Source organism: Megascapheus bottae, chromosome 7 (genome assembly GCF_031878675.1).
Source record: "Megascapheus bottae isolate mThoBot1 chromosome 7, mThoBot2.hap1, whole genome shotgun sequence".
Lineage (NCBI taxonomy): Eukaryota > Metazoa > Chordata > Mammalia > Rodentia > Geomyidae > Megascapheus > Megascapheus bottae.
In genome coordinates, this window is record NC_143515.1 from 59,728,348 (window position 1) to 59,754,715 (window position 26,368).

The window sequence follows — 26,368 nt, forward strand, 5'->3', positions numbered from 1 at the left end:
ATACCAATAATGTGAGAGATGCAGAGCAGAGAGGATTTCCTATTGATGTTCTCTCACTGTCTACATTGTAAGCCCTTGTAGGGTGCGTCCACCCACCAGTTACGTAGCAGTATACACATGGCGAAATTCTAAGTGCTTTGCGAATATTATCTCATGTAATTATTCATCTTGGCCTGTGCCCCACGGTCTGCCATCTGTGAGATGTAAAATATTCGTGGCATTTACGTGCCACCTCAACATCTCCCAGTAACTGTGGTGGTTACATGAGTTGGTTACAGGAAGAAAGTGGCCCTGGGACAAATACCTTCAGGGATAATCTGATTCTAGGCCTCAAGTTTTAGGAAGTCTTAGCAGGGAAGAAGAAAGTGATTCCTCAATCCTAGAAAAATATAGGAAGTGACTCAATACAGTTAAGTTCCTTCCTGTGGGTGTGGGGGTGGAGGGGTGGGGTGAGGGGGGTGTCACCCAGGTGCTCTGCCCATGGAGAACTTCGGGAAGGAGCAGGAGGCGTGGCCTCGCGCTGGGCGGGTCCGGAGGCGTGGCCTGGGCGAGGCGGGCTCGGGGGCGTGGCCGAGACGGGGCGGGCCGACGCAGGGGCGGGGCGGGGCGGCCTGCGGGGCGGGGTGCGCGGCGGCACCCGGCGCGATGGCGGCGGACGGGGACTGGCAGGATTTCTATGAGTTCCAGGAACCGGCCGGGAGCCTCCTGGATCAGGAGAACTGTAACGCGAGCCCCGAGGCTGGGGCCGGGCCGGGCGGGGGCGGCGATGGCTTCCTGGCGCTGGCCTGCAGCCTGGAGGAGAAGCTGAGCCTGTGCTTCCGTCCCTCAGGTCCGGGCGCCGAGCCCCCGAGGACGGCCGTGCGGCCCATTACGGAGCGCAGCCTTCTGCAGGGGGACGAGTGAGTGCGGGGCCCGGCGGGGAGCGGGCGGGAGCAGCCCGGGCCCCCGGTCCCCGCCCCGGCGTCCGGTCCCGCAGCCAGGCGGGGCTCCCTTCAGGCTCCGCCCCGCGCCCTCCTTCCGCCTCCGCGGGCGCACGGCCCCTCCTCGTCCCGCCCGGCCTGGGCTCGGGGTCCCGGCGCGCGATGGAGGGGCGGGTGTAGACCCCCGGCCCCGCCCCGTCCAGGCCCTGACTCGGTTTCCCCGGAGTCTCCGGTGGAGCCGGGCCCGCGGGGGTCGGCTCATTCAGTCCTCTCGGGTCTCGATCGAAGCGCCCGCGGAGCGCCAGCGCCGCTTCGCATTGGGAATGCCCAGTGACTGACATGGCCCCGCTCAAATAGGGCGCGAGGAGGAGGAGGGGACGGGGCCTGTAAACACGTGTTTGCATGGGTGTGGATCAAGGCTTGAAGAGATATTTGTTTCTGACGTGGAAGATTTAGAGGGTGGGTTAGGGGTGGAGGGGGGAGGGGGGAGCCAGGGAGGACTTTATAGAAAGATGCTTGCAAAATCCCATCCAGCTGCATGAATGGGTGATGTGGGAGGCGAGGGTCTGGTGCAGAGGCTCCGGACCAGGGGGTGCGAGGCCAGGACCCTGCCACAGGACTCTGCTGGGGCCACCCCAGACCCCCGGTGGAGGATGGGCCTCCACGGAGGCAGACACGAAGAGCTCTTGGTTATTAGAGGCAAGGATCTCCTAGTGTGCCCCAGAAGCCGATGCGTAAAGGAATGGTGATATCAGAATCACCCAAGTGGTCAGCTTCAACGTTGGAGGCACACGGGGGGTGGGGGTAGGGGGAGACTTATACCAACTGGACCAGAAAAGGGGCAGTGCTTTTGTAAGCACTTCATTTAACTACCTGGAGGCCAAGTTATGATTTGGTTGAATTCTGCTGTACGTAGTTTCTCGTGGTCAAAGGAAAAGAAGAGCCAGGAAGCTTGAGCGAAGTTGTATTTGTGGGTAGAGAGGAACCCCAGGAGAGGCTGAAGGTGAAATGAATGCGTAATTGCCAAGGAGACCGTTAAGATGGCTTTCCGCAGTACCCAAGAGAGACTGGGAGGAAGAATACTTTTGAGTGTTGAAAGGATCCATGGGCGCAGAAATGGGCTCCCAGTTTGCTCTTTTCCTTTCCTCTGTACATTAGGGTAATTATCAGGAGATAAGGAACAGAGCTTGAAAAGAGGGTGTTGGAGATTATGTATGGTTTTTTTTTGGGGGGGTGTGGACTATCAACTTGCTCCTTTTTCGATTCCTGTGTAGCTCTGGACCCTAGGTGTAGATCCAGCCTAGGTGTAGAAGAGGGAAATGTTTATGAGTACAGATTTTTTTTTTTAAGTACAAAGGCAAACATGTATTCAGGAGCAAATTATGATATTGTTTGAAAGCTATTGCTAAAGAAAAGATAATTTTGGTTGGTAGAGTGCTCGCTTAGCATGCATGAAGCCCTAGTACCATATACACAGACGAAGTCAGAAGTGGTGCTGTGGCTCAAGTGGCAGAGCCACAGCCTTGAGCAAAAAGTGTCCAAGGACAGTGCCCAGGCCCTGAGTTCTGGGCAAAAAAAAAAAAAGATAATTTCATATAGTTATAGATTTACATATCGGGTATAATTTAAGACTTAGGGCATATTCTGGATTTAAATTATGTTTCTAAAAGTAATTTACTTAAAATAGAGAAGAGGCTTGTAGATAGATACTTCAGGGCTCTTAATTACTTTGCTTTATCTGGACTTTTTTTTTTTTTGTCGGAGGTGGGGCTTGAACTGAGGGCCTAGGCCCTGTCCCTGAGCCTCTTTGTGTTCAAGGCTAGCATTCTACCACTTGAGCTACAGCACTACCTCTGGTTTTTAAGTGGTTAATTGAAAATGAAGAGTCCCACAGGGACTTTCTGCCCCAGTTGGCTTTGAATGGGTAATCCTCAGATCTTAACCACTTATGTAGCTAGGATTATAAGCAGGAGCCACTCACTGGTGCCGGGCTACTTGACTTTTTGCTTAAGTCTTTAGTTGTAAAGTTGAGAATGTTTTATTGGTCTTGATAATAGTTTCTAGTAGGTGGAATACTGGTGATTTGGGGATGCATGGATAGATTTGTATCTATCCATGAATTGGGGCTGGTCCCTACTGTCATTCTTTTTCAAGTAAGTAGATTTGATCATCGCGCTTTGATAGAATCGATCCAGTGTCTTTTGGCTAGTGAGAGTTGAGATTTCTTTTATTTAGAGTACTTTATTTGGCTTTTGTGAGTTGCAGTTTTCCTTTTGGTTTATGTGGATTGTACTTAGCTAGTTAAAAGGGTTTTGTGCAAGATTCAATGATGGCAGGACTTTGACCTTGAAAAGTGCTGTTCTGCCCATTGTTTATGGCCGGTGCTAATACTTTCTGATAAGGAGGAAGTCAGTTCATATGTCTTGACTAGAGAATTCTAGAAATCTTTCACTAAAACTGGCCTGTGTCCCCCTAACTACAGTTGTTATGACATTGGGAGAGATAGGGGATTATTAATCGTCCTCTTTCTGGGAGGATCAAGCTCATCCACACTCATTCTTACAGGTGATAATGTTCTGTTCCACTATTCTTATCTGATAGCCTCACTTAAGGAGGATCCGACAGAGAAGAAAACTCCCAAACTGAGAACTATCCATACTGGCCAGAATGTGTTTCCCTGGTCCTTGACCAGGGGCACACGTATCTCCAATTACTCAGTATTTGAAGTTGTGTTCCCACCCACCCCCTCCACCCTCAGCAAGTAGCAATCCAGAGATATTGCCTCTAATTCCAGCTCACTGGTATTAGAGGAGATCAAATTCCATACAGGAGAATAGGAATGAACCATGCATATGAGAAATTATCTAAGTAAAACTTGATTTTCTTTTCTTTTTTTTTTCTTTTTCTTTTTGTCAGTCATGGGGCTTGAACTCAGAGTCTGGGCGTTGTCCTGAGCGCTTTTGCTCAAGGCTAGCACTCCTACCACTTTGAGCGACATGCTACTTCTGGTTTTTGAGTGGTTAATTGGAAATAAAGGAGCCCCTTGGGGACTTTTCTGCCTGGATTGTCTTTGAATGGAAATCCTCAGATCTCAGCTTCCTTAGTAGCTAGGGTTTCTTCCCTTTCCCGTTCCCTTTCTCCTTTCCTCCCTCCCTCACTTCGCTACTTCTGTTGGATACTTGCCACTGCTTTTGCTCATTGGCTAGAGCTCTACTGAGCCACCCCTCCAAGCCTCCAACCCTGGTTTGCTAAAACTTCCTATGTCTGCCATCCCTTGCAGCCAAACATTCTTTGGGATATTATATATTTTTTTAAATTTATTTTTATTGTCGGGATAATGTATAGAGGGGTTACAGTTACATTTGTCAGGTAGTAGGTCCATTACTTCTCAAACATTGATACCCCTTCTCATGTTTTTGTCCCCTTTTCCCTCCCCCAGGCCCTCCTAATCATCTTGTTTTCCCCCTTCCCTTTTCTATTTCAAATAAACAAACATATATACAGTATACCAGGTAACAAAGTCAGATACAGAAACCACATGAGATTAATCATAAGGGGAAAAAAGAGAAAAGAATCACCCCATTTATAAGGAAATGGAAAGACTGGGAAAAAATCATATTAAGTGAAGTAAGCCAGACCCAAAGGAACTTAGGCTCAATGGTTTCCCTCATTTGTAATAATTAGTACACATCTAGGATTCTCCTAACAGAGGATCACAATACCTCAAAAGCTATGCATATGGTCACATAGGATGAGACTAAATGAAATGAACTCTAGGATATTATAGTTTTGATAGCTGTGGTTTACTGCTTCTGCTCTTTAGCACCAAATCCCTGTCCATTGGATCAAATATGTTGCACCTTCATTTTTAGATTTTCATTCTTTTCTTTTCTTTTCTTTTTTTTTTTTGCCAGTCCTGGGGCTTGAACAATGCCTGAGCATTGTCCTTTGCTTTCTGAAGGCTAGTTCTCTGCTACTTGAGGCACAGCACCACTTGTGGCTTTTTCTATATAGGCGGTACCAAGGAATTGAACCAAGGTCTTCATGCTTACTGAGCAAGCACTCTACCACTAGGCCAAACTCCCGGCCCCCAAATTTGCATTCTTATATTTATGCCCACAATAGGATTTTCTTTTTTTGTATATCCTAGTTCATTACACATGTTGTCAAAAGGCTTCCCAAGTTATTTAATGACTTACAAGGAAATACCAGATGATGCTGGTAGGATTTTAAATAATGTGGTTTTGTATATTTTCCTAGTCAATAAGAAAATGTATAGTGCTTTTTACTTACTCTGATATCATTTTATCTTTAATTTTTGAACCTTTTTTCATGAAACATCATGGTTTACTGTGCTGATTATTCCTTTGGTACGGAAAGTTGAATTTCAGTAATGAATTAGGAGTTTGATATGTCTGATGTGGCTGGAGACTTGACTCAATGCAGCTCCTTCAAATTAATGCTTTGAGTAGTGGAGCTGCAGAGAATACCTGCTTGTCATATAGTAGGGCATCTGATACTCACAGAGGTTAAGGAACTTTACCAAAGAGATTCATTGTATGACAGAGAATATCAATGAGAGTACATTTCTTGACTCCTGTCTCAAATGCCTTTTTCATTTCACCCTAACACCTCTTCAAGGTGCTCTTTGATAATAGGGTACAGTAACTGCATTGGATATAATGTACGTGCATTTTGTGTGAAATCTCTTTCCTGGCTTATTCTTAGCCTGTTATATTACAAATTTGATACTAAATTCTGTTCTCACATTCAATCTTTTCTCCAAACAATGCGTTCCCTGTGTTTGGAAGGTACTGAAGGAAAAAAACAGTCATTCTACATGCCTCTGTTTTCTGATCTGTAAAATGGGGACACTAATATTTCCCACTTCTGATGCATTTTTTAGGGATTAAATGAGTTAATCTATGTAAATTGTTTTGGTGAATGTCATTGGGCATATAACTTGATGAAAGTGTTACTGACTGATAACACTTTTGGGCTCGTCACTTTCCCTCAGGATTTCTTGTTAGCCCAGATGTATGATCTTCAGAAAATTTTTAGTTATGGAATCTTTTTTTTTTTTTTTTTGCCAGTTCTGGGGCTTGAACTCAGGGCCTGAGCACTCTCCTTGAGTTTTCTTCAAAGCTAGAGCTCTACCATTCAAGCCACAGCACTACTTTTGGATTTTTTGATATATGTGGTACCAAGGAATCAAATGCAGGTCTTAGTGCATGTGCAAGCACTCTATCACTAGGCCAAACTCCCGGCAATGGAATTTTCTTCATATAATATTTTTAGTCTTATTTAAGGGACTGCTTTGTTGATCTTTTTTTCCCCTAAGAAGTGATGTGCTTGTACTTTTTGTTTTGACATTTGATGTTACAGATACTCATTGTAGTTTTCTTCTTTTTTTAAGGATTTGGAATGCCCTGACAGACAATTATGGAAATGTAATGCCTGTAGATTGGAAGTCATCCCATACCAGGACCTTGCATTTGCTTACTTTGAACCTCTCAGAAAAAGGGGTAAGTTCAGCCCATAGTTTCTACATAACTGATGCTGATAATTTATAGCATATATTCATCGAACCAGATCTTGCCATTTTGATTATGTAGCTGGCACATTGCTGGCATTGTCTTCATCCTCATGGAGATTGGTGAACACCAAGGATCTCTTATTGCCTTTATAATTTTAATATGCCGAGAACACACAGTTGTGGTCCTAGCCTTTGATTAATTTGTTAAGGGTATACCTTCTTGTTGAACTTAATGACTTGCTAGATATGACATGTCAGAAGATTGTAGATTCCTGCGCATATTGGGGAAGCATTAAGAGAAGTTTCCTTGCTTAACATTTTAATGTGTTCTTGGATCACTTCTTCAGCACAAGGTACCCGTGCCTGTTCTCATACTGTCAAGGGAAGATGCCTTGAATAAGAAGTGGGGACACAGTGATCGGATGGCTTGGGAGCCAGAAAAATGAAGGGATTGACTTGAAGTGGAAAATCTCAGTATTCAATTTGTTTAACGCAGATAGGGAATGTAGCCAAACTATATAAGTTTTAGGGCCAGACTAAGTTCTTTGTCAAATAGCACTGTACGCTCATGACAAATCTTCTGGAATATTCCATATTTCACCAAAGTTAATTTGTGGTTACTGAGAGTATAATGTAGTAAGGCTGTTAGTATCTTTTTTTGTTGTTATTTTTGGTTGTGGGGCTTGAACTCTGGGTCTGGGTGCTATCCCTGAGCTCTTCAGCTCAAGGTTACTGATCTACCCATTGGAGCCACAACACCACATCCGATTTTCTGGTGGATAATTGAAGATAAGAATCTCATGGACTTTGTATGACACTAAATGTAAGGACCTCCAGGATAAAGAAACAAAAGCCAAAAAAAAAAAAAAAAGACTCTCATGGACTTTAGTACCCCAGTTGGCTTTGAATCGTAATCCTCAGGTCTCAGCCTCCCGAGTAGTTAGGATTACAGACATGAGCAGCCCAGCTGAGCTGTTAGTATCTTAAATAATGTTGCTAATGTTTTATGAAGATGACTTTCTTAAATATGTGCCTCCGAGAAGCCTGCTGCTTCCATTTTGTAGTAATATCTAGAATGCTGGTTATGTTCTCCAGTATCACTGGAGATGTGGAGTCTTCACTGTTGGTTCCAGATACTGACCCCGTTAAGCTTTGCACATTTACCTGGCGCACATTTGCTTGTCTTCATAGCTGTCATTTGGGGCTTTGCTCAGTTCTCGTTCCCCCCTCCACCCCTTCCTTTTCCCCAGGCCCTCTCTCTCTAGCTTCCTATAACCATTTAGCTTGCTGATCTTATGGAATTGTGCAATTTCAGAATTGGAAGGCGCTGTAAAGAACACTTAATCCAGCCTCTCCCTTGTGGGGGGCGTCTCCACCTACATCATCTCTGCCAGATGGCCACAAAGCATTGGCCTAAATCCTTGCACAGAAGGACAAGGAACTCTTTTGCCTGGGAAATGATGGCATTTTTGGACATGGAAGCTGCAGAAGGGCTTGCAATGTGATAGCCCTGTTGTCTCATGGGAGAGAGTTCCCACAACCTTTTGTCTATGACTATGTAGAATAATTACTGTGTTCTCATATTAATCATGTTTTCTGATTTGTCCATTAGATGCTGGCTTCCTAGCAAATACCTTTGTTATCTTTTTTATTAATTACCACTGTACCTGGATCATGGTCTATACTGAGTTTATTTGTTGAGTGAATGATTTTATCTTTACAGTCAGAGATAAAAGTCTTTTTAAGATTTTTTTCTTACGTTGAAAATGGTGCTGAATTCACCGTGGTCTATCCATGAGTACTTTTTATTTGTTTGACATATTACAAATAAGTATAAAAGGGTTCCTTTTATAGTTTCAGAGAAAAGCACATTAGCTGCATGAATGGGGCACTCTAGTTCAGTTCCACTGAATAAAATGTAAATCTTGTATTGTTTGATTGTGTCTTGGGAAGTGTCTCCCATCTCCCTGCCCTTTGAATGTTGATTTCAATGCAAGAGTAATACTGTAGCCTTGCTTATGATTGTAAAGTCTTAGTGTTTAGTGCTAGTACTGATGGAAAACTTTATGTGGAAAACTCAGATTAAAATAGACAAGCAGTTCTCTGATCTGTCTGTCAGTCAATCATTCATATTTATTCTGACGTGATGTGACTATTATATTGATGAGTAGAATGAAATAGAACTATATCTCAGAAAGGATTATAGCATTCATTGAGTTCTCAAAGAATAAATGGGTAAAAAGGATTATATAAAAATTATCCAAGTTTCCCTATTAGATGATAAAGAAGTTTTAAAAGTTTTTAACCTTGGAAGAGTTATCATTATCTTTTGGGGGTTTTATTCTTTCCATATATGAGAAGCATTCTTTATTTTATCTCTGTTGTAAAGCAGGGTGTGTATAGAAATCCTTTCTTGATGATGGGAAAAGAGATATATTGTAATTGTATTAAGTTGAAGCAAATGTTAGGTATCTCATAGTTTACTAGACTACATTAAAATTTTTTTTCTTTCTTTGAAAATTAAAATGCACATTTCTAAATTTAATGTCTCTTTTGTGGATTAAGGACACTGACATGTTCCAGATCCTTATCGGACCCATTTTTTTTCCCGTGATGTATCTGTAGTTTTATATGAGGGAATAGTGCCACCAGCTCTGCATCTATCCCTGGCATGGAGAGGAGGGATGGGTGTTTGACACAAAGAATTCATATTGATGCCTAGTGGGAGAGTAAAATAATCCTCATGACAGCCAAGGTTAGTGTTCAAAGCCCAGAAGAGATTCCAGCCCTTCGCACATGCCCTCTCTGTGGGAAATGGCCTTGGCTTCCTCTCAGGAAAGATCTGGGGTCATTATTTCTGTTGCCATGGAAATTTATTTTAAGAGTTTGTGGTGTGTGTGTGTGTGTGTGTGTGTGTGTGTGTGTATGTCATGGGGCTTGAACTCAGGAACTGAGTAGTCTCCCTGAGCTTTTGCACTTAGGGCGTCTAGGCTCGCACTCTGCCACTTTGAGCCACACGGTAATTGGAGGTAAGTCTCATGGACTTTCCTGCCTGGGCTGACTTTGAACTGTAATCCTCAGATCTCAGCCTCCTGATTCCAAGTGTGAGTCACCGGCTCCCGACTGTCTTAAGAGTTTACTATTACCACTGTGTTCTGCACCTCTTTTAAACCTGAAGCTTTCCTTGGGAAAAAAACCACAAACAAACAAAAAAACCAAAAACGAACAACAAGAATTCCTTTCATTTTATCTCCTGTTAGACTTTGTGTTTTCCTTGTTCATTGTCCTGCTGGATTCTTTCTGAGAATGCATGGAGAAGAGGTAAATTCCTTGAGTATTTGCATGTCTGAAAATGACTTTCTCTTTAGCGCCTACCTAGTTGTTAAGTTAGCTGGTTATTAGATTCCAGGATCTAATTCATTTGAACATGAAAATTATAAATTGATTGTTTTCTTGCATCTATTGTTGCTAGTGAGAATTCAAATGACATTTGATTTAGATCCTTCTGATGTGATAGCTCTATTCCTCTGAATGCTCTTTCTCTCTCCCCATCCCCCTGCCATTTTCTGATACCCTCCATGTCAAAAGCCATGGCTTGGCCTTCTGTGGGATGAGTGTGCAGAAGATAGAGTAAGATTTTGAGAGAGAATGTGGAAGAGTGCCATTTGAGTGCTACAGCAGGGACCTGTAGTGTTGTGTCACCGTTCCTGTCTACTTATAGAAACTCAGCATGTCACCCTTCTCCCCTGCAGGTTTCTTATGCTCTGGGCTCCAGGTTTTCCCTTAAAACTTAGGATGCATCCATTTCAGGACCTTGGGAGGCCGTGGGAACCTAAACTATATCCAACTCGTTTTCGCAACTGTAGTTATGTCCTTTGAACTAGTCAATCAAATTATTTCCCAGAAAAAAGTATTTCAGTTAGGCAAAACACAATAAATATACCTATATGTTAGGTTGAGTATCTCTTATCCGAAATGCTTTGGGACTAGAAGTGGGGTCATTTTGTATTTTTAAATATTTGCATGTTTATGACAAACATTGGAGGTAGAACTGAACTTAAGTCTGTTGCTTTTATATACATGGCCTGATAGAGGTTGTACGTATTGTTTTTAGTGCACCTGTGTTTGAGTACAACCCATTTCTTGATATCACATGTGGAATTTCCTGGTGCTACTCCAAAAGTTGCAGATTTTGAAAGTATTTTTCACTTTTTAGGCTTTAAATTTTGGGATTAAATTTGTACAATCTATAATATATGTAAACAGTGTATTATTATTATTTTTTTAATATTTTATTTTATTTATTTTATTTTTTTGCCAGTCCTGGGCTTGAGCTCAGAGCCTGAGCCCTGTCCTTGGACTTTCTCAAGGCTAGAGCTCTACCACTTGGGCCTCAGGACCACTTCCAGCTTTTTTTCTATGCATGTGGTATGGAGGAATCGAACCTGGGTCTTCATGCATGCTAGGCAAGCAATCTACCACTAGGCCAAACTCCCGGCCCCCAACAGTGTATTATTTTAATGATATAAAATGTAATAGAATGACATGATTTCTTCTAATATGTCCTCTGGCTCATTTGTTTTTCAAAAACTCAGGGTGTGCTAATTTTTCCAGAGAGTAAAGTTCTAATTCTGGTTCTGTTGATCATCAAAATATTCATGTCATGATCGATGAATGACTATTGGATAGATAATTTAATTTGCTGAAATTTTCCCATGTTTTAAGTTAGTACTGGTACTAAATTCTAACCAGGATGAAAGAACATCAGCTAGATATGGTGTCATACTGCAGGTATGGCAACAGCCTGTCAGTTTTAGCAGTGTTGACAGGAAGAGGTAATGAGGAAGATGTTTCTAGAATTTGAACAGATTAGCTATGAAGAAGTCTGCTTCCCAGGAGCTGTGGTGTTTGGTAAAGAGCCAGGGCTAACAAATGGCAGTCTGGCAGGGAAGGGACTGCAGGAGTGCGTAGCAGTGTCCTTCTCCTCTTGCAGACTTGCCCAGTGTCTGCAGGGTTGTGTAATCACAGGGGAGCTGGAAGTCAAGGGCATCTTTTGATGTGGTGTATACCGCCGGCTCTAGGGCACACTGCACAGTGCTGGTGAGGAGACTGGAATCTTTCTAGCATCATTAGGTGTAAAGATACTTACGGAAACTAGAGATGAAATGGTTATCTGGAAAGACTAAGTGTGACTCTTTTGAACAGATCCTGTCTTCCAGGGAGCACTTGTCTTTCCTTCTGAATATTAGAAAGTAGCTCACAAGAGATGGCCTGGTGGCTCACGCCTATAACCCTAGCTACTCAGGAGGCTGAGATCTGAGGATCAAGGTTCAAAGCCAGCCTAGGCTCAAAAGGGCCTGAAACTCTTATCTCCAATTAAGTTCTAGAAAACGGGAAGTGGGGCTTGGCTTGAGAATAGGGCAGTAGCCTTGAGCTGAAGAGCTCAGGGACATTGCCCAGGCCCAGCAGTAGGATGGTAGTTTTGAGCTGAAGAAAGAGCTCAGGGATAGCACCCAGGCCAAGTTCAAGCTCCATGACCCACCAAAAAAAAAAAAAAAAGAAAAGAAAAGAAAAGAAACTCACAAGTACTTTACTTTGTTTTGGTAGATTTTAACCTATACTAGTTTATTAACTAGGTAATATTCATTTCCAGACTTCTTTTTCTTATATCTATTCACTCTGTCACTCTGTTTTCTTGCTAATGAGTACTGTTTTATTTTTCTATATAGGTTTTAGCTCCTATAGAACTCTTTTTAAATTTTTACACTGTTTAGATGTTAAGCATTTGTACCGAGTACAAATCTGCCATGTTCTACAAGTCACATTATGAGCGTAGTATACCTTGATCATTGTCGCCTCTTCTATCCTGCTCCTCTTCTAGCACTACAGTTATTTCTTCTGGAAAACAGTGAGTATGAATCTATATCAAACTAAGGGATATATGTAGCATCTTAGCATCTGTTTGTCTACACAGCTCTCATTGCTGCTTGGGTCTGTATAAAACAGGGCCCACACTATCTGGTCCAGGGCAACTAGTGACTTCTCCCTTTTCAAGAGAGAACTCTTAGCCCAGGCTTTCCTCACCACCTGCTACCTGGAGATGCTAACTTGGCTTTAGTCTGAGTGTTTTGCTTTCAATCTTGGGTCTGTTTGCTTTCAGATAAGTGAAGGTTTGCTCTTTGACACCTCAGATGAGGAGGAGCTGAGAGAACAGTTGGATATGCATTCGATCATCGTCTCCTGTGTGAACGAGGAACCCCTGTTTACTGCAGACCAGGTATGGAGGAGTTCAGCCACACAACAAAAGTGGAGGCCAGAGCTGAAAGCCATTTCTCACAGTGCCAGTAAATGATGCTTGTGCAGAATTCACTTGCATGTCTCAGACTATGTAGCTAAACAGACTTACCAGTTAACTCTTTCATTGAAGAACGAAAAGTGTATCATCTGAACAGAATGAGATCTTGTGATTGGGAAGAATTTTAGTTTAGACATTGTTAACAAGTCCAGCAAATTTCGAAGGAGGATTGTTGCTTAAGACAAAATAAAAGGTTCTTATGAATTTCCTATGTGTGTTAAGATTTATCTAAGCAGGAACAAACTATCATATCCATGTAGAAACAGATTAACTGTGATAAAACTGTGTTTTACAATCACTAGTACACATTAGAAGGACCTGTTACATATGCCAGAAAAAAGTGAGTGTTCTACCCAATTAGTCCTCTTACCTCTCGTATTGTCCAAATGGGACATCAGAACTTCTTCCTGAATAAAATGTTCCATGCCTACTTAGCCTGCAGATCTGTCACGTACTATTTTTAGCTGGGAAGAGGAGGTCAGTAAGGAGATACTTCATGGCAAACTTGGAAGGAACACACTGAAAATGTACATTAAAAATACCATTTTGGTGCTCTTTAGTCGTATTTGTGGTTTCATTGTTATAGGCTAGGAGGGAGCATCAGGCTTAGAAAGCAAAGTAGTATTGGTTCTGAAATATTTAATCAATCAATTAATTAATTAATTATTCATCAGTCATGGGACTTGAACTCTGGGCTGGGGCATGGTCCCTGAGCTCTTCAGCTCAAGGTTACTACCTTACCCTTTGAGCCACAGTGCCACTGTGGTTAATTGGAGATAAGAATCTCACATACTTTAGTGCCCGGGCTGGCTTTGAACCACGATCCTCAGATCTCAGCCTTCTGAGTAGCTAGGATTACAGGTGTGAGCTACCACACTCAGCTCATGTTTTATTTTATTTTTTTTAGGTAAAGCATGATATTGAAGAGAAAAAAGTAACCCCGAGTATTCACTGCCTCAATCTCACTAGCTATCCTTGATCTTAAGATTCAGAAAAACACATTTGATAGCCTCCTTGAATATTTTATAACTTTATAATACCTACTTGGGGAAATGTTCTTATTTAGCATAATGCCACCTTCTTCAGAACAGCTTTCAGTGTTCGACACTAGTGCTACCTAGAATGCTGGCTGACACACAAAGCATATGAAAACACTCATGATTTTTTTTTAACACCATCATTTAATTGTATTTTCAGCAGTAATTTTTGTCTTCACTCCTTAAATTCTTTTCTTGAAGCACTGAGTACCTTTTTGGCTTAACGTTCAAGTTCTGCTGAGTTCTGTTTCCTCCTCTACATTTAGAATCTGGAACAGGACCCAGTGGTAAGGTATGAGCAGCAGTGTTTCTAAGTGCAGATCATTGTTTAAATGAAAGGCAGACGGAGTTCTGCAGCCTTCCTGCTTCTTAAAGCATTTTTCCTCTTTGTGCTTTCCCTCATTAACATAAGAAATTCCTTTTTTTCTTCTCTTGCTAAGGGCAAATGTTGCTGCCAGATAGCCAACTTCTTGCATTATGTACATGTATTTTATACCATTGTATTTTCTAAATTTTATGTCACATTTTTTTATAAAATAGCCCAAGATTAAGTACTTGTAGATGATAAATGATAGCAAATTTTCTCTTATCTTCTTTTTAACTAACTTTATGATGTGGCTCAGGCATGTTGGGAATAAATTGATTCAGTGTCATATCATCTCATGATACAGTAAACCAGGATATGTGTTTGACATCACATTTAGTTTTGTGTTTAGTGTCTTGGAAATTTCCTTTGATAAGCCATGATCCCTCACTCTTAGAGTCAACAAATTTTCTTAATTCAGAACACCTACTCTCAAACATTGTTGGTAAATAAAAGATTTAATACACTTTCACTGGAATAGCCTCATGAGTACTGTATTGCAGATAGATCTTTCCTTCTGCATGTTTGGTTAATGATGGTGTATCTGTTTCTCAAGGTTATTGAAGAAATTGAAGAAATGATGCAGGAATCCCCGGACCCAGAAGATGATGAGACCCCTTCACAATCAGACCACCTTTCAATGCTTTCCCAGGAGATTCAGACTCTTAAGAGGTCTAGTACAAGCAGTTATGAAGAGAGTAAGAGACCTTCCCTGTAACCGTACTCTATCTGCACAAAGCTTTGGTTGTCTCGGGGTTGGCTGTGTGCTCTTTCTCAGCCCTCTGATTGTACAGAACTCAGTGCCGTTGGTATTGTCGCTTAGGATCTGTGTTGCATTTCCCTTCGTATCTTGTATCAGTTTGCTGGACTTCTGTAAGGAAGTACCTCAGACTGGGCAGCTAAAATTCACTTTCTATTAATTCTGGCTGCTAGAAGCTGAACATTAAGTTGTCAGCTGGTTTGCTTTCTTCCAGGCCCCCTCTCCTCTTGGAAAAAAATAAACAAATGGATTGAGGCTTGGGTTCACTGGTATAACACTTGTCTAGTATGTACAAGGCCCAGAGTTCAATTTTGTTGTCTTCATGTGACATTCTTTCTACAATGTATCTGTGTCCAAATTTTCTGTCTTCTGAGAATACTAGTCACATTGGATTTGTGACCAGCCTTATACTTCATTTTAATTCGGCACCCTTGTAAATACTCTGTCTTCAAATACTGGTATATTCTGAAGTGCTAGGAGTTATTACTTCAACTTGAATTATTGAGAATACACAGCATAGTTTACAATAAACAAGATATTCAATACATATTTATTGAAAACAATTCCTCTCTTTATAAAATAGAGTTGTTTTCAGTGAAGACTTTGGGTTTGGGTGTGGGGAACAAACCTGTAATCCTAGTTACTCTGAAAGAAGTGTAAGGAGTTGGAGGCCAGCCTAAGAAAAGCTAGTGAAATCTTACCTCAAGAAAAACAAATAGATTAGGACTTGGTTCACTGGTATAGCACTTGTCTAGCACATACAAGGACCTGAGTTCAATCCCTGGCACCACAGGAAGAATTTAGTGAATGAAAATTATGCTTGAATGTTTTTATGTGAAAATAATAGACTATGGAAACTGTACAGTTGCCTGGCATGAAATGTTTCTCAATAAGCATCACCAGCCTGAGCACATTCTGAAGGCTGGAGGTTGAGCTGTAGTCACTGCCACAGGGCAGCTTGGCCCTGAGAAAAGGTCATTTGTTCCTTCCGTGTTGCTATCTGTGTTCATATTTATGGCATGGCTAGAATATGATGGTTCATTCCACACCTGACCTGTTTGACAAACTGAATTCCTTTGGCTGGTCTGATTTGACCATGCCACTCACTCTAGATAGGGATTTAGTGTGACTGTAGCATGATTCTAAGACATAATCCTGATAGCCAACAAGACACAAAAGTATGTACTGGTTTGCTAGGGCTGCCGTGACCATAGCACAGGCAGGGTGACTTGACCCGGGATGGAGGGAGAAGTGGATATTCTTACAGTGTTGGAGTATAAGATCAAGGTGTCAATGGGTTTGGTTCTGGGTGAGCCTCTCCGTTGCTCGCCAGAGGTCTGCTCGTGGTTTTCTTGGGCTCCTCCATCCTGTTCCCACTTTCTAAGGATGTTTTCCTATTAGATTAGGGTGCCATTGATTTCATTTAATTGCTTCTTGAAAGATTTTTTTTTTTAAATTAAAGCAGAACTAGAATTTAAACTTGTGGCCTTTTGCTGACTAGGCAGGAGTTTTACCAGTGGAGTCATGCCCTACAGCCATTTTTGCTTCACTTGTTTTTCAGACAGGATCTCATGGTTTTTGCATGGGATGTTGAGTCTCCTGCCTCTTCTATAACCGGGATCTAAGGCTCATTTTTCAAATAGGGTCTCAACTTGTTTTGTTGAGGCTGGCCTCAGAGCTCAAATGCCCTCATCCCTCCCTGTACTTACCCTTTATCCCCCAAAGACTTATCTCCAGGTCATGTAGTCATGTGGTAATCTGGTGGTGGGGGTGGGTGGTTAGGGCTTCAGCATTGTCTTACCTCTTCTGTGAGGAGGAATGCTGAGAAAAACAAAAAAACAAAAAAAAAACAAAAATAAAAACAAATGAGGTTCAGGAAGTACTGTTCTTCTCCAGCCTTTTGATCTCCAACAAGATCTCCAAATTGGGACATATGTGCTGGAACATGTATTTAGTTTAATTCCATCTATGACTCCTGTCTTCAGAAGTGTCTCAGAACCCTGTGCTGTGCTCACTACCTGTCAGCTAGTAGTTTCTACACTTCCCTCTGTGTTAGGCATTTGTTCTTTTCCCTGTCCCCACCCTTTCTCAGTGTTCCACCAGCTAGTCCTTCTTTTCATCCATAGCAACCAGCGGGAGACATGACCTTATCCACTTACCTATGACTCACACCTGCTCACCAGAAGGTTTAGGGTTCTAATTGTTAAGAATATGCTTTTTGCTTTTTGCTGTGCTTTTTGTCTTAGTATATGTTGTACTTTGGTTCTGGTCACAGGAGTGAAAAGACTCTCGGTCTCGGAACTAAATGAACTCCTGGAGGAAATTGAGACAGCCATCAAGGAGTTCTCTGAGGAGCTGGTGCAGCAGTTGGCTCTGCGAGATGAACTGGAGTTTGAAAAGGAAGTGAAAAACAGCTTTATTTCCATCCTGATCGAAGTGCAGAATAAACAGAAAGAGCACAAAGAAACAGCCAAAAAGAAGAAGAAGCTCAAAAATGGCAGCTCTCAGAATGGGAAGAATGAGAGAAGTCCCATGCCCGGCACAGTAAGTGATGTGCTATCCGAGGCCTGGAGGATCGGGAGCAGGCAGTCCTTGTACAGCTGGCCAGGCCCAGCTTGGGCAGGTCATACCTCTGTGCCAGCTTTGCCTCTCTCTACAGCGCAACAGGGAATCCACCTGATACATGATGCTTAGTTTTTTCAGAAAGGTGTTTCTTGGCAATGTTTTTAGTGGTTGTTGAAATAATTCAGGCCTAAATGTTTAGAAGGGAAGAATGTCCTGAGGAAAGAGGCTTCAGTAAGTGATCGTTTCTTCCCCATATCAAAATGTTAATAGTGATTACTTCTATTTGGATGGTGGTTTTGTTTTCTTATTTATGTTTACTACGTTAGATTGTGCAATAAGAAAATGAACAGGGGGTCTATTTAGGAGTAGCAGAATTGTGAAGATCTTAAAAAGCTCAGTGTGATTTCTAACCATTGTCTCCTGGTTTATCAGCAAGGCTGGGAAAGTCTCATTCTGGGTTTTGTTTCAGTTAATATCTTCCTGTTAGTAGCGGTTGAGTGATATCAACCTTTTGGCCAAGTATTTGGCAGTCCAGAGTATTTGAAAACAAGGTTGACTGTTTGGAACTTTGAATCTTTATATAAGGTGTTTAATTTTATGCTGTGTCACATTTGTTGACTGGTCCTGTTAATTTCAGTCAATTAAACTTCATTGTGAACAATAACTATCAATGATGTGAGATACATATACTTAATGATCATGTGGTTCCTTCATGTGTGTAAGTCGAGGCCTTATATATATTTTCCTACCTTGACTGCATATGGAAAAAGATTGGTTTTATTTTTACAGTGTAATGATTGGACAAAGTGGTCCACTTTATAGGGAAGACTTCTTTTAAATTGGTAACATAACGATATGTATCACAAATTGGCGATTGGGATTTACAATAATATAAATTTTCTCTTTGATTAAGTCTTGATTTTTTTTTTAAAGAATACTTACCAGGGCTGGATGCCAGTGACTCATGAGATCCTATAATCCTAGCTACCCAGGAGGCTGAGATATCAGGATCAAGGTTCAGAGCCAGCCAGGGCAGGAAAGTCTGTAAGATTCTTATCTCCAAGTAATTACCAAAAAAGTCAGCAGTAAAGCTGCAGTGCAAGTGTACAGTACTAGCCCTGAGTGTAAAAGCTCAGGAATAGCACCCAGGCCCTGAGCTGCAGGACTGGCACAAAAAAGAAAAAAAAAATGTTTACCAGAGAAATAGATCTTGTTGACAGATGCTGCTGGACCCCTGGAAAGAGAATACAGTTTGAGTTGCTGGGTAACTGATAAACAGTAAATATAAGAAAAGCATACTCTTCATTCATTTCATGATAGTGTTATAAATGTATGAACAAGTTATTATTTTCTTGGTGAAATGGCCATTTGTATAGAGTTAGAAAGGACAGAGGTTATATAAGGACTGGAAAAATGTTCAGTTATATTTCATTTTTGAGAAATTGTAGTGTTGGTTAGAAAAGCATTTATTTAGTCATGTCCAGTGAAAAAACCATAATACCTTTTATATGTATTTGAAAATGCAGTTCTGGAAAGTTTACTGTAAAAGATCAAAGACAGTATTTTACATTAACATTTAAAATTGTTAAGAATTTATCCTTTAAATTATCCTGTTGTACTTTCAGGACTAAACAAAACGCTTAGTGAAAAAGTCAAGTCTTGTCAGTAATTTCTGCGTATCTGCTGTTTGGGATGACATATAAATCCTCCATTTATTAGAGTTAACACTTGGCTGAAGAAAACAAATGTACCCCTAGAGAGTTTAAAGCCTTCTTTTTGTAATTCCCAAATAAACAGGGTTAGCTTGTGTAACCTTACATACTGTTTGTATTTGAGAAATGGATTTGGCATGACTGTGTGGGATGCTGTTTGCATCTTGGCTTACGGTCAGAGAAAAGTACTTTTCTTCACAATATTTAAACTAGTGAAGTTGCTTTCTGAGTCTTAATCTACTGTTTATGTCAGAAATGTTTATCAGGACAGTAATAGCATGGCTTAGCTTCTGATACTTTGTTTCCTGTATCTATTTTTAACTTAAAATGCCAGAGGACAGCCAGCCCATCTGTCATACAAACAGCTTGAAACCTGGATTTTGGAAAATAGTGGCAGGTGATGCAGAAAAAACTTTACAATAGAATGATGGTTTAGATAATACAGATTTCTGGAGGTGTGTGTTCCCAGATATTTTATATCCCATGCGGTTTCGACAGGGATGCTAACTTAAAAAAATTACTTTTTAGATGTCCTATGTTGCCTGTTTTTCTAATATCAATCCTTTTCCTTTCTAACTACTACAGATAATTTTGAGATAGTAAAACTTAAACCTTTTCCTTGAGAATGGAATAGTTTCCTCCCATTTTTCTTCAATATTTCTTTAAAATTTTTTTATTGTAAGATATAGAGGGGTTACAGTTACATTCGCCAGATAGTAGGTGCATTACTTCGCCTTGATACCCCTTCTCATGTTTTTTCCCTGTTCCTCTCCCTCCATTTCTTCAGTATTTCATTAAAAATATATCAATTTACAGTTGGTACAGTACTTGACCATAATTGTTAGTGTCTTCTCTTCAGTCTAGTGGTGCTGAGCGTCTGGTTGGGTAGAAAGTAAAGTTAAACTCTTAGGGGTTAGTTTTGACGTGTTTTGTCTCAAACATTTGCTGCGGATAAAAGAAAAAGTGATTTAGGCTTGCCATCTAGAGCATTAGAAAATGCCATTCTGATATGAGACCACATTCAATATTGAATGTCCTATAAAAGTAAGGTGTTACCTTGGCTTGAGTTTTAATTTAAAGAAAAAACAGGAATGTCACCTATTGGATATACCAGTATTCATTCATTCAGCAGAAGTTTGTGGAATACCTTCCTAATGCCTGGTAGTGATCACAGTGGAGGACAAACAAAAGAGACAAGGCTTAGACTCCTCTTGGAGCCTAAATTCTTAGCAGGAATTCAAACAGTAGATAAGCAAAAGGGTGAATGGGTGATGTAAAGTCTGGTAGCAAGAATCCCAGCAAGGAGGACCCAGACAGTGGTGTTGCTGCTAGGGAACTGGCTTCAGAGGGGAGGCCCAGCTATGCCACACTCCTCACGATTCTCAAAGCTCGCTGGCTGGGCCCTTTCCAGCTCTTGGTTTAGGGGAAAGGTGGATGAGTAGGTCTGGTAGGGAAACCTGATTCAAGAGAACAGAGACTTGATGTTTCTTGTTTTGTTTTTCATCCCTTGAAGAAGGCAGAGGAGTGGAGGGTTGTTGCACTTTCATCAGCATACAGGCAATTACATTTGTATTTCTTTGTTATTTTGGAGCTTTAGTTTTCTTTATATTGTACTAACCTTTCCTGAATTCCTTTATCTACCACCTCCTTTATTATTATTATTATTATTATTATTATTATTATTATTCATGCATTGACGACTTTAAGGGAAAAATTTAACTTTATTTCCTTGGTATCATTAGGACTAACATGAGAAACCTAAGACACTCCTGTCAATGCATATGAGAAGGAAGGAAGGATCAGCACAAGAGATTTGTACTTCTAGCCGAGTTCTTTCTGTCAGATACTAAAGTCAGGAGACTGAATCTTTGCATTGATTAGGAGTTAAGGGCTGTAGATGAAATGCTGTGTGTGAATCCTGGTTTTGCCCACGGTTATAGACATGTGTGAATTTGGGAGGGCTAACATGAAATAATATATGCAGGACTAGCATAGAAAGTACTCCCAGTGTATGCTAATTATTATCCATGCCCTTATGCTGCAGATCATCTCATGGATACTTTGAAGGAATCAGAAATTTGCATTCTTAAACCAAAGATACCATTGTCTCAAAGTTGAACAACTACTACTTTTTCTTCTTTTTCTCCTCCTTCTCCTTCTTCCTCCTCTTCCTTCTCTTCTTCCTCTTCTTCCTTTTTCTCCCCATATATATTTTATTGTAATTAATAGAAGGGTTACATTATATTCACCAGATAGAAGGTACATTACTTCACAAACATTGATACCCTTTCTCATGTCTTGGTCCCCATTTCCCTCCCCTCACCCCCACCTCTCATTTTGTTTTTCCCTCCTTCCCTATCACTTTCAAATAACCAAATAAGGATATATACAATATATCAGATAACAAAGTGAAATACTGTAACAATATGAGAACCAAGGGACAGCAAAAAAGATGAGAGATAACATAGTACATTAAGGAAAACAATCACTCATTATATGGCTTTTGTTTCTATATCTTGTCCTCCTCCTTCTTTTTAACTTATTTTGGTTAGTGAAACCAGTTTACTCATTCACACATAATACTGGGTTTAAATGACCAGCTTTTTAAATTGTTCTAGTCATATTACAACCTAGTCAAATTAGAAGAGTTACCATTTCCTATAGTTTCCAAGAATAATGGACATTAGTCTTTTAGTGTCTACTTTTGATAGGCAAACAGTGGTTGGATCTGTTGACCATGTATACTATTTGATGAGTTTCTGTGTTTGAGTTGTTTCTTACGTTTATCTGTGGGGTGTGCACACTTCTGATGGTTCATGATCATACTGCATTGCGATCACTCTTTTGCTCAAAGAGGAGACATTCCTCAATGACTAATTCATACTTTATAGCACCTCATCTCACATATGGACATTGAGTCTCAGAAGACTTGGATTGAGGGATTTTAATGACTATTCCATTAGGATTTTTTTTTTTTTTTGCGGAGGGGTGGGGGAAGAAGAGACTTTTTATATAAAAGTATTCACAAGTCATTTAAGTTTTGATGGCAGTTCTCTGAATATAACAGCAGGTTGAAATAGTCTGCTGTTTCTCTAGGATTGTCTGGGTTTTCAAAGACATTGATGTTAGTTTTCCTGCTTAGTATTATACCTTAGTATTCTTATATAGAAGAAAAGGGAAATCCCTGAGGATTAAGTAATTTTTGATTTATAGACGACTAATAAGGTTGCTCATCCTAAGTCTGTATTTAAGAAAATTAAGAATCAATATTTCTTTGCTTTAATCACATTAGACTTTTAAGAGAGACTTGAGTTTTGAACACTCAGCATCATGAGAAATGTGTACATGCTTCAACTTACCTGAAAAAGTCAGCCCTGAAAATTCTTGGGATATTAGCTAGTAAAACCTAGAAACTTGGTTCTGGGAAGATCATATCACCCTAATTTATCACTGTTGAGCCTAGAGAAATAATTAAGAAAGGAAGAACTAGGGCTTAGATGATAGATGTTTGTTCTGGTATATATTTTCTTTATATTTTGTATGTGTGCATTGCTTGGTCTTGGTGACTTAACTCCTAGTATGACTAATAGTCAATCTATTTTATTTCCTTTATATCCTTTTCATAGTTTACTCTCCAGTGGGTGATTTCTGCTATGTACCTTGAATATAGTTTCTTATTTATTTATTTAGCCAGTCGTGGGGACTGAACCCAGGGCCTGACCACTGTCCTTGGGCTTTCTCAAGGCTGGAACTCTACCACTTGAGCCACAGTACCACTTACAGCTTTTTTCAGTGTATGTGGTACCAAGCAATCAAACCCAGGTCTTTGTGCATGTTAGGCAAGCACTCTAACACTAGGCCAACTTCTCAACCCTCTTGAATATAGCTTCAACAGTAGTTCGTTGATGCTTGAATATATTCCTCTGTATTTTTCTTTATTGCAAAGAACATCTTTTAAAAATTAGTATTAGGGCTATGTAATGTCATTGTTAAATGAAAACAATGAATTATAGCTACTGTTGTTATCTATGTCCATACCAGGGCTTGAACTCAGGCCCTAAGCTCTTGCACATTTTTTTCACTCATAGCTGGTGTGTTATGCCATTTGAGCTAGTCTCCCAACCTGGTTTTGTTGTTAGTTAATTGGAGACGGTGTGTCAGTGTGCTGAGTAGCTAAGATTCCAGATGTGCGGCATCAACATCCCACAGGAATTATGAATGCTTTCAGCTATTAAAATGTTTTTCCCCCTCTGAGAATATATTGACTATCAGAATAAGTATCAACACCAGTTTTTTTATCTATTAATGTTGACTTTTTCCTTATGTGTGTTGGGATGGCAATAGTGATCTTTCATGTAGTTAATGTAGTAAAAATCAAGAGTCCATTTTGACTTTTGTATGTCTGAGAAATCATTGACAATGTAATACAGGTTCACACAAAAAGCTATAACATGGCACAACATTTGATTCTTACTACATGCTTGGTTTAGACTATCCATAAGAATTGGTTAAAAAAAAATGTATACTGTGACACCGTGGGTCAGCCTGTAATCCTAGCTACTCAGGAGGCTATGATATGAGGCTCGTGGTTCAAAGCCAGCCTGGGCACTAAAGTCCATGAGACTTGTCTACAATTAACCACCAGAAAACCGGAAGTGGCCTGGTGCTGTGGCTCAAAGGGTAGGGCAGTAGCCATGAGCTGAAGGCTCAGGGACAACATCCAGGCCCAGAGTTCAAGCCCAATGACCGCCCCCCCCACAATGTAGAATTGTTAAGATAGTTTTACTTTGGTTTTAGTGGCTTTGAGAAGGCTGGGTGATAATTTACTTTTTTTTTTTTTTTTTTTTTTTGCCAGTCCTGGGCTTGAGCTCAGGGCCTGAGCACTGTCCTTGGACTTTCTCAGGCTAGAGCTCTACCACTTGAGCCTCAGCACCACTTCTGGCTTTTTTTTTTTCTATATGTGGTACTGAGGAATCGAACCCGGGTCTTCATGCATGCTAGGCAAGCACTTTAACCACTAGGCCAAACTCCCAGCCCTGATAATTTACTTTTCATATTCATATTAGGTTACATGAAAAATGGAAATCTTCAGGTGTAAAATATTATTTTATTATTCTGCTTGATTAACTTTGAATATCCTGATCTCATAGCTTTCTGTCCTGAGGGAACTTATAAAAACAGGAGTTTAATATTCAAACCAATATCAAATATTTGCCTATTCTGGAATATTTCATGTTGTCTATCTTTTTCGGGGGAAAATTATTTTTGGTAGAATTCATTTTAATTCCTGTTTTATGATTCACACTAAAAATACTTGGCTCACAATGTCAAAAGTAGGAATTAGTTTCACATCTTAAATAATACTTGGATATTCTGAACTTCTAATTATTTTGCATTTTACTGTGTTTTTCATCTTGTAGTACCCTCATGTTTTAATTTTTGATGATTTTAGGAATTTTACTTTACTAAAAATTAAAAGTAATTTTCAAAAGATTAATATTTGAGGATCATCAAGCTACTGAGTATGTGACTTATGAAGAATAATTATGTTTTCTTTTGAACTCCTTGAGTATAAAGAATATTAATGGAGTAAGAGTCAATAAGACTAAGTCCTAAGTAGATGAAAAGTATGGCTTAATTTCTTTTCCTAACCTATTACTGAGCTTTGATATTGAGATTTTTGAAAGCTGCTCTGACTAGAGATGTCTGCCAGTCAGTTCAGAGGAGATTTATAGCAAACTCTGGTAGGAGTAGTCTGGCTTCCTTGTTAGTTTTGAGTTTTAATTTGCTATTCTCTGTCCTAGATTTTCCTTTCCTTTCCTTTTCTTTTTTTTTTTTTTGGTAAAATTCATTTTGCTGATAAATATGTGGTGCATGGAATGAATTGCTGTTTTTGATTTTTTGGGAAGAATGAGCAATATAATACTCTATCTGATTCTTGTTGCTTTCAGTGCTGCAGTGTGTTCTCTAATTCTTTTTATTGCTCAAGAAGACCTTGAAAACTGTTTCTTGTATTCTGAGTTTTTAGTTGATATTTATAGTCAGTGACAGTTAGTAATGTCTGTTCTTTTGGTTGCCTCCAGCCTCTTAAGGTAGGGCCTATAATCAAGAATTTAATATTTCTCAGTGACAGTTTAATTTATATTTGAAGAACTTGATATACTATTTTTTTTTCTGGTTTGGAGAAAAGTAGAAACGATGTGGTTGTTTCTCTTTGGAGTGATATCTAAAATGTTATTCTAGCCCCTCTTTAAGGGACTTAACAATATATTGATATTTGCTGAGCACTGTGCCTTAAATATTTCCTGTGGATTATTTCATCTTATCCTACAACATACTTAAAATATTGATACTTATTATCATTTCATGCATGAGAAAATACAAGCTCAACAGAAGCCTTGATCATAGATGCAGTGGGTACTGGAGAGAGGAAATGTGTGTGTGTGTGTGTGTGTGTGTGTGTGTGTGTGTGTGTCTGTGTGTACGCGCACGCATGGAACAGAAAACTGGGCCAGGAACCCTGCTTGGATTTTTCTTAATGGGTGATGGGTGTGTTGTACACAGGCTCAGAAAATTTGGCCAGTTCCTTTGTCTATTAGACTTTTATGGCTTTTTAAAGTTCTTCTATGTCTTGTTTATACTTTGTTGCTCCCAGTTTTATCTGAGAACAGTTTCCCGAGGATGACTGATTTTTGAGACTTTTTATACATCCTCAGGCCAGGAAGGAAATGATCATGAGACAGTTGGGAGTGTTGCAAGTGTAAATCATGTGGCTGAAGTCCTTGTGTGCAGGAGCCTTTCCTCTGTCTGGTATTGCCACATTCCTTTGGCATTTGTTTATAGCGAGGGCAACAAAAGGTAAATTCTGCAGTGCTTAATCATTTTCCTGCTTACAGATAGACTCACATCAAAATCTCCACTTGGATAAGGGTACTTTATATAACCATTACCTCCCTTCTAAAGAAGGAGTGTGAAAAGGACAGATTTAAAATAACTTTGGTCTGGTGCTGGTGGCTCATTCTGTAATCCTAGCTATTCTGGAGGCTAATATCTGAGGATCACAGCTTGAAGCCAGCCCGGACGGGGAAAGTCTGTGTGACTCGTACATTTCTAATTAAC

General features: G+C 40.2%; 1 protein-coding gene across 2 annotated transcripts in view; it reads left to right on the forward strand.

Annotated features, from left to right (window-relative positions):
• Positions 1-633: 633 nt before the first annotated feature.
• The window catches only part of Fez2 (fasciculation and elongation protein zeta 2), a 39,133-nt gene continuing 13,398 nt past the window's right edge, over positions 634-26,368 (forward strand). For both annotated transcript variants that reach the window (XM_090337157.1, XM_090337158.1), the window contains exons 1-5: positions 634-899; positions 6,337-6,445; positions 12,617-12,733; positions 14,769-14,910; positions 17,248-17,516. In XM_090337157.1, the coding sequence (XP_090193283.1) occupies positions 646-899; positions 6,337-6,445; positions 12,617-12,733; positions 14,769-14,910; positions 17,248-17,516 (891 nt within the window). In that variant the 5' untranslated portion in view covers positions 634-645. The remainder of the gene's footprint in view (positions 900-6,336; positions 6,446-12,616; positions 12,734-14,768; positions 14,911-17,247; positions 17,517-26,368) is intronic.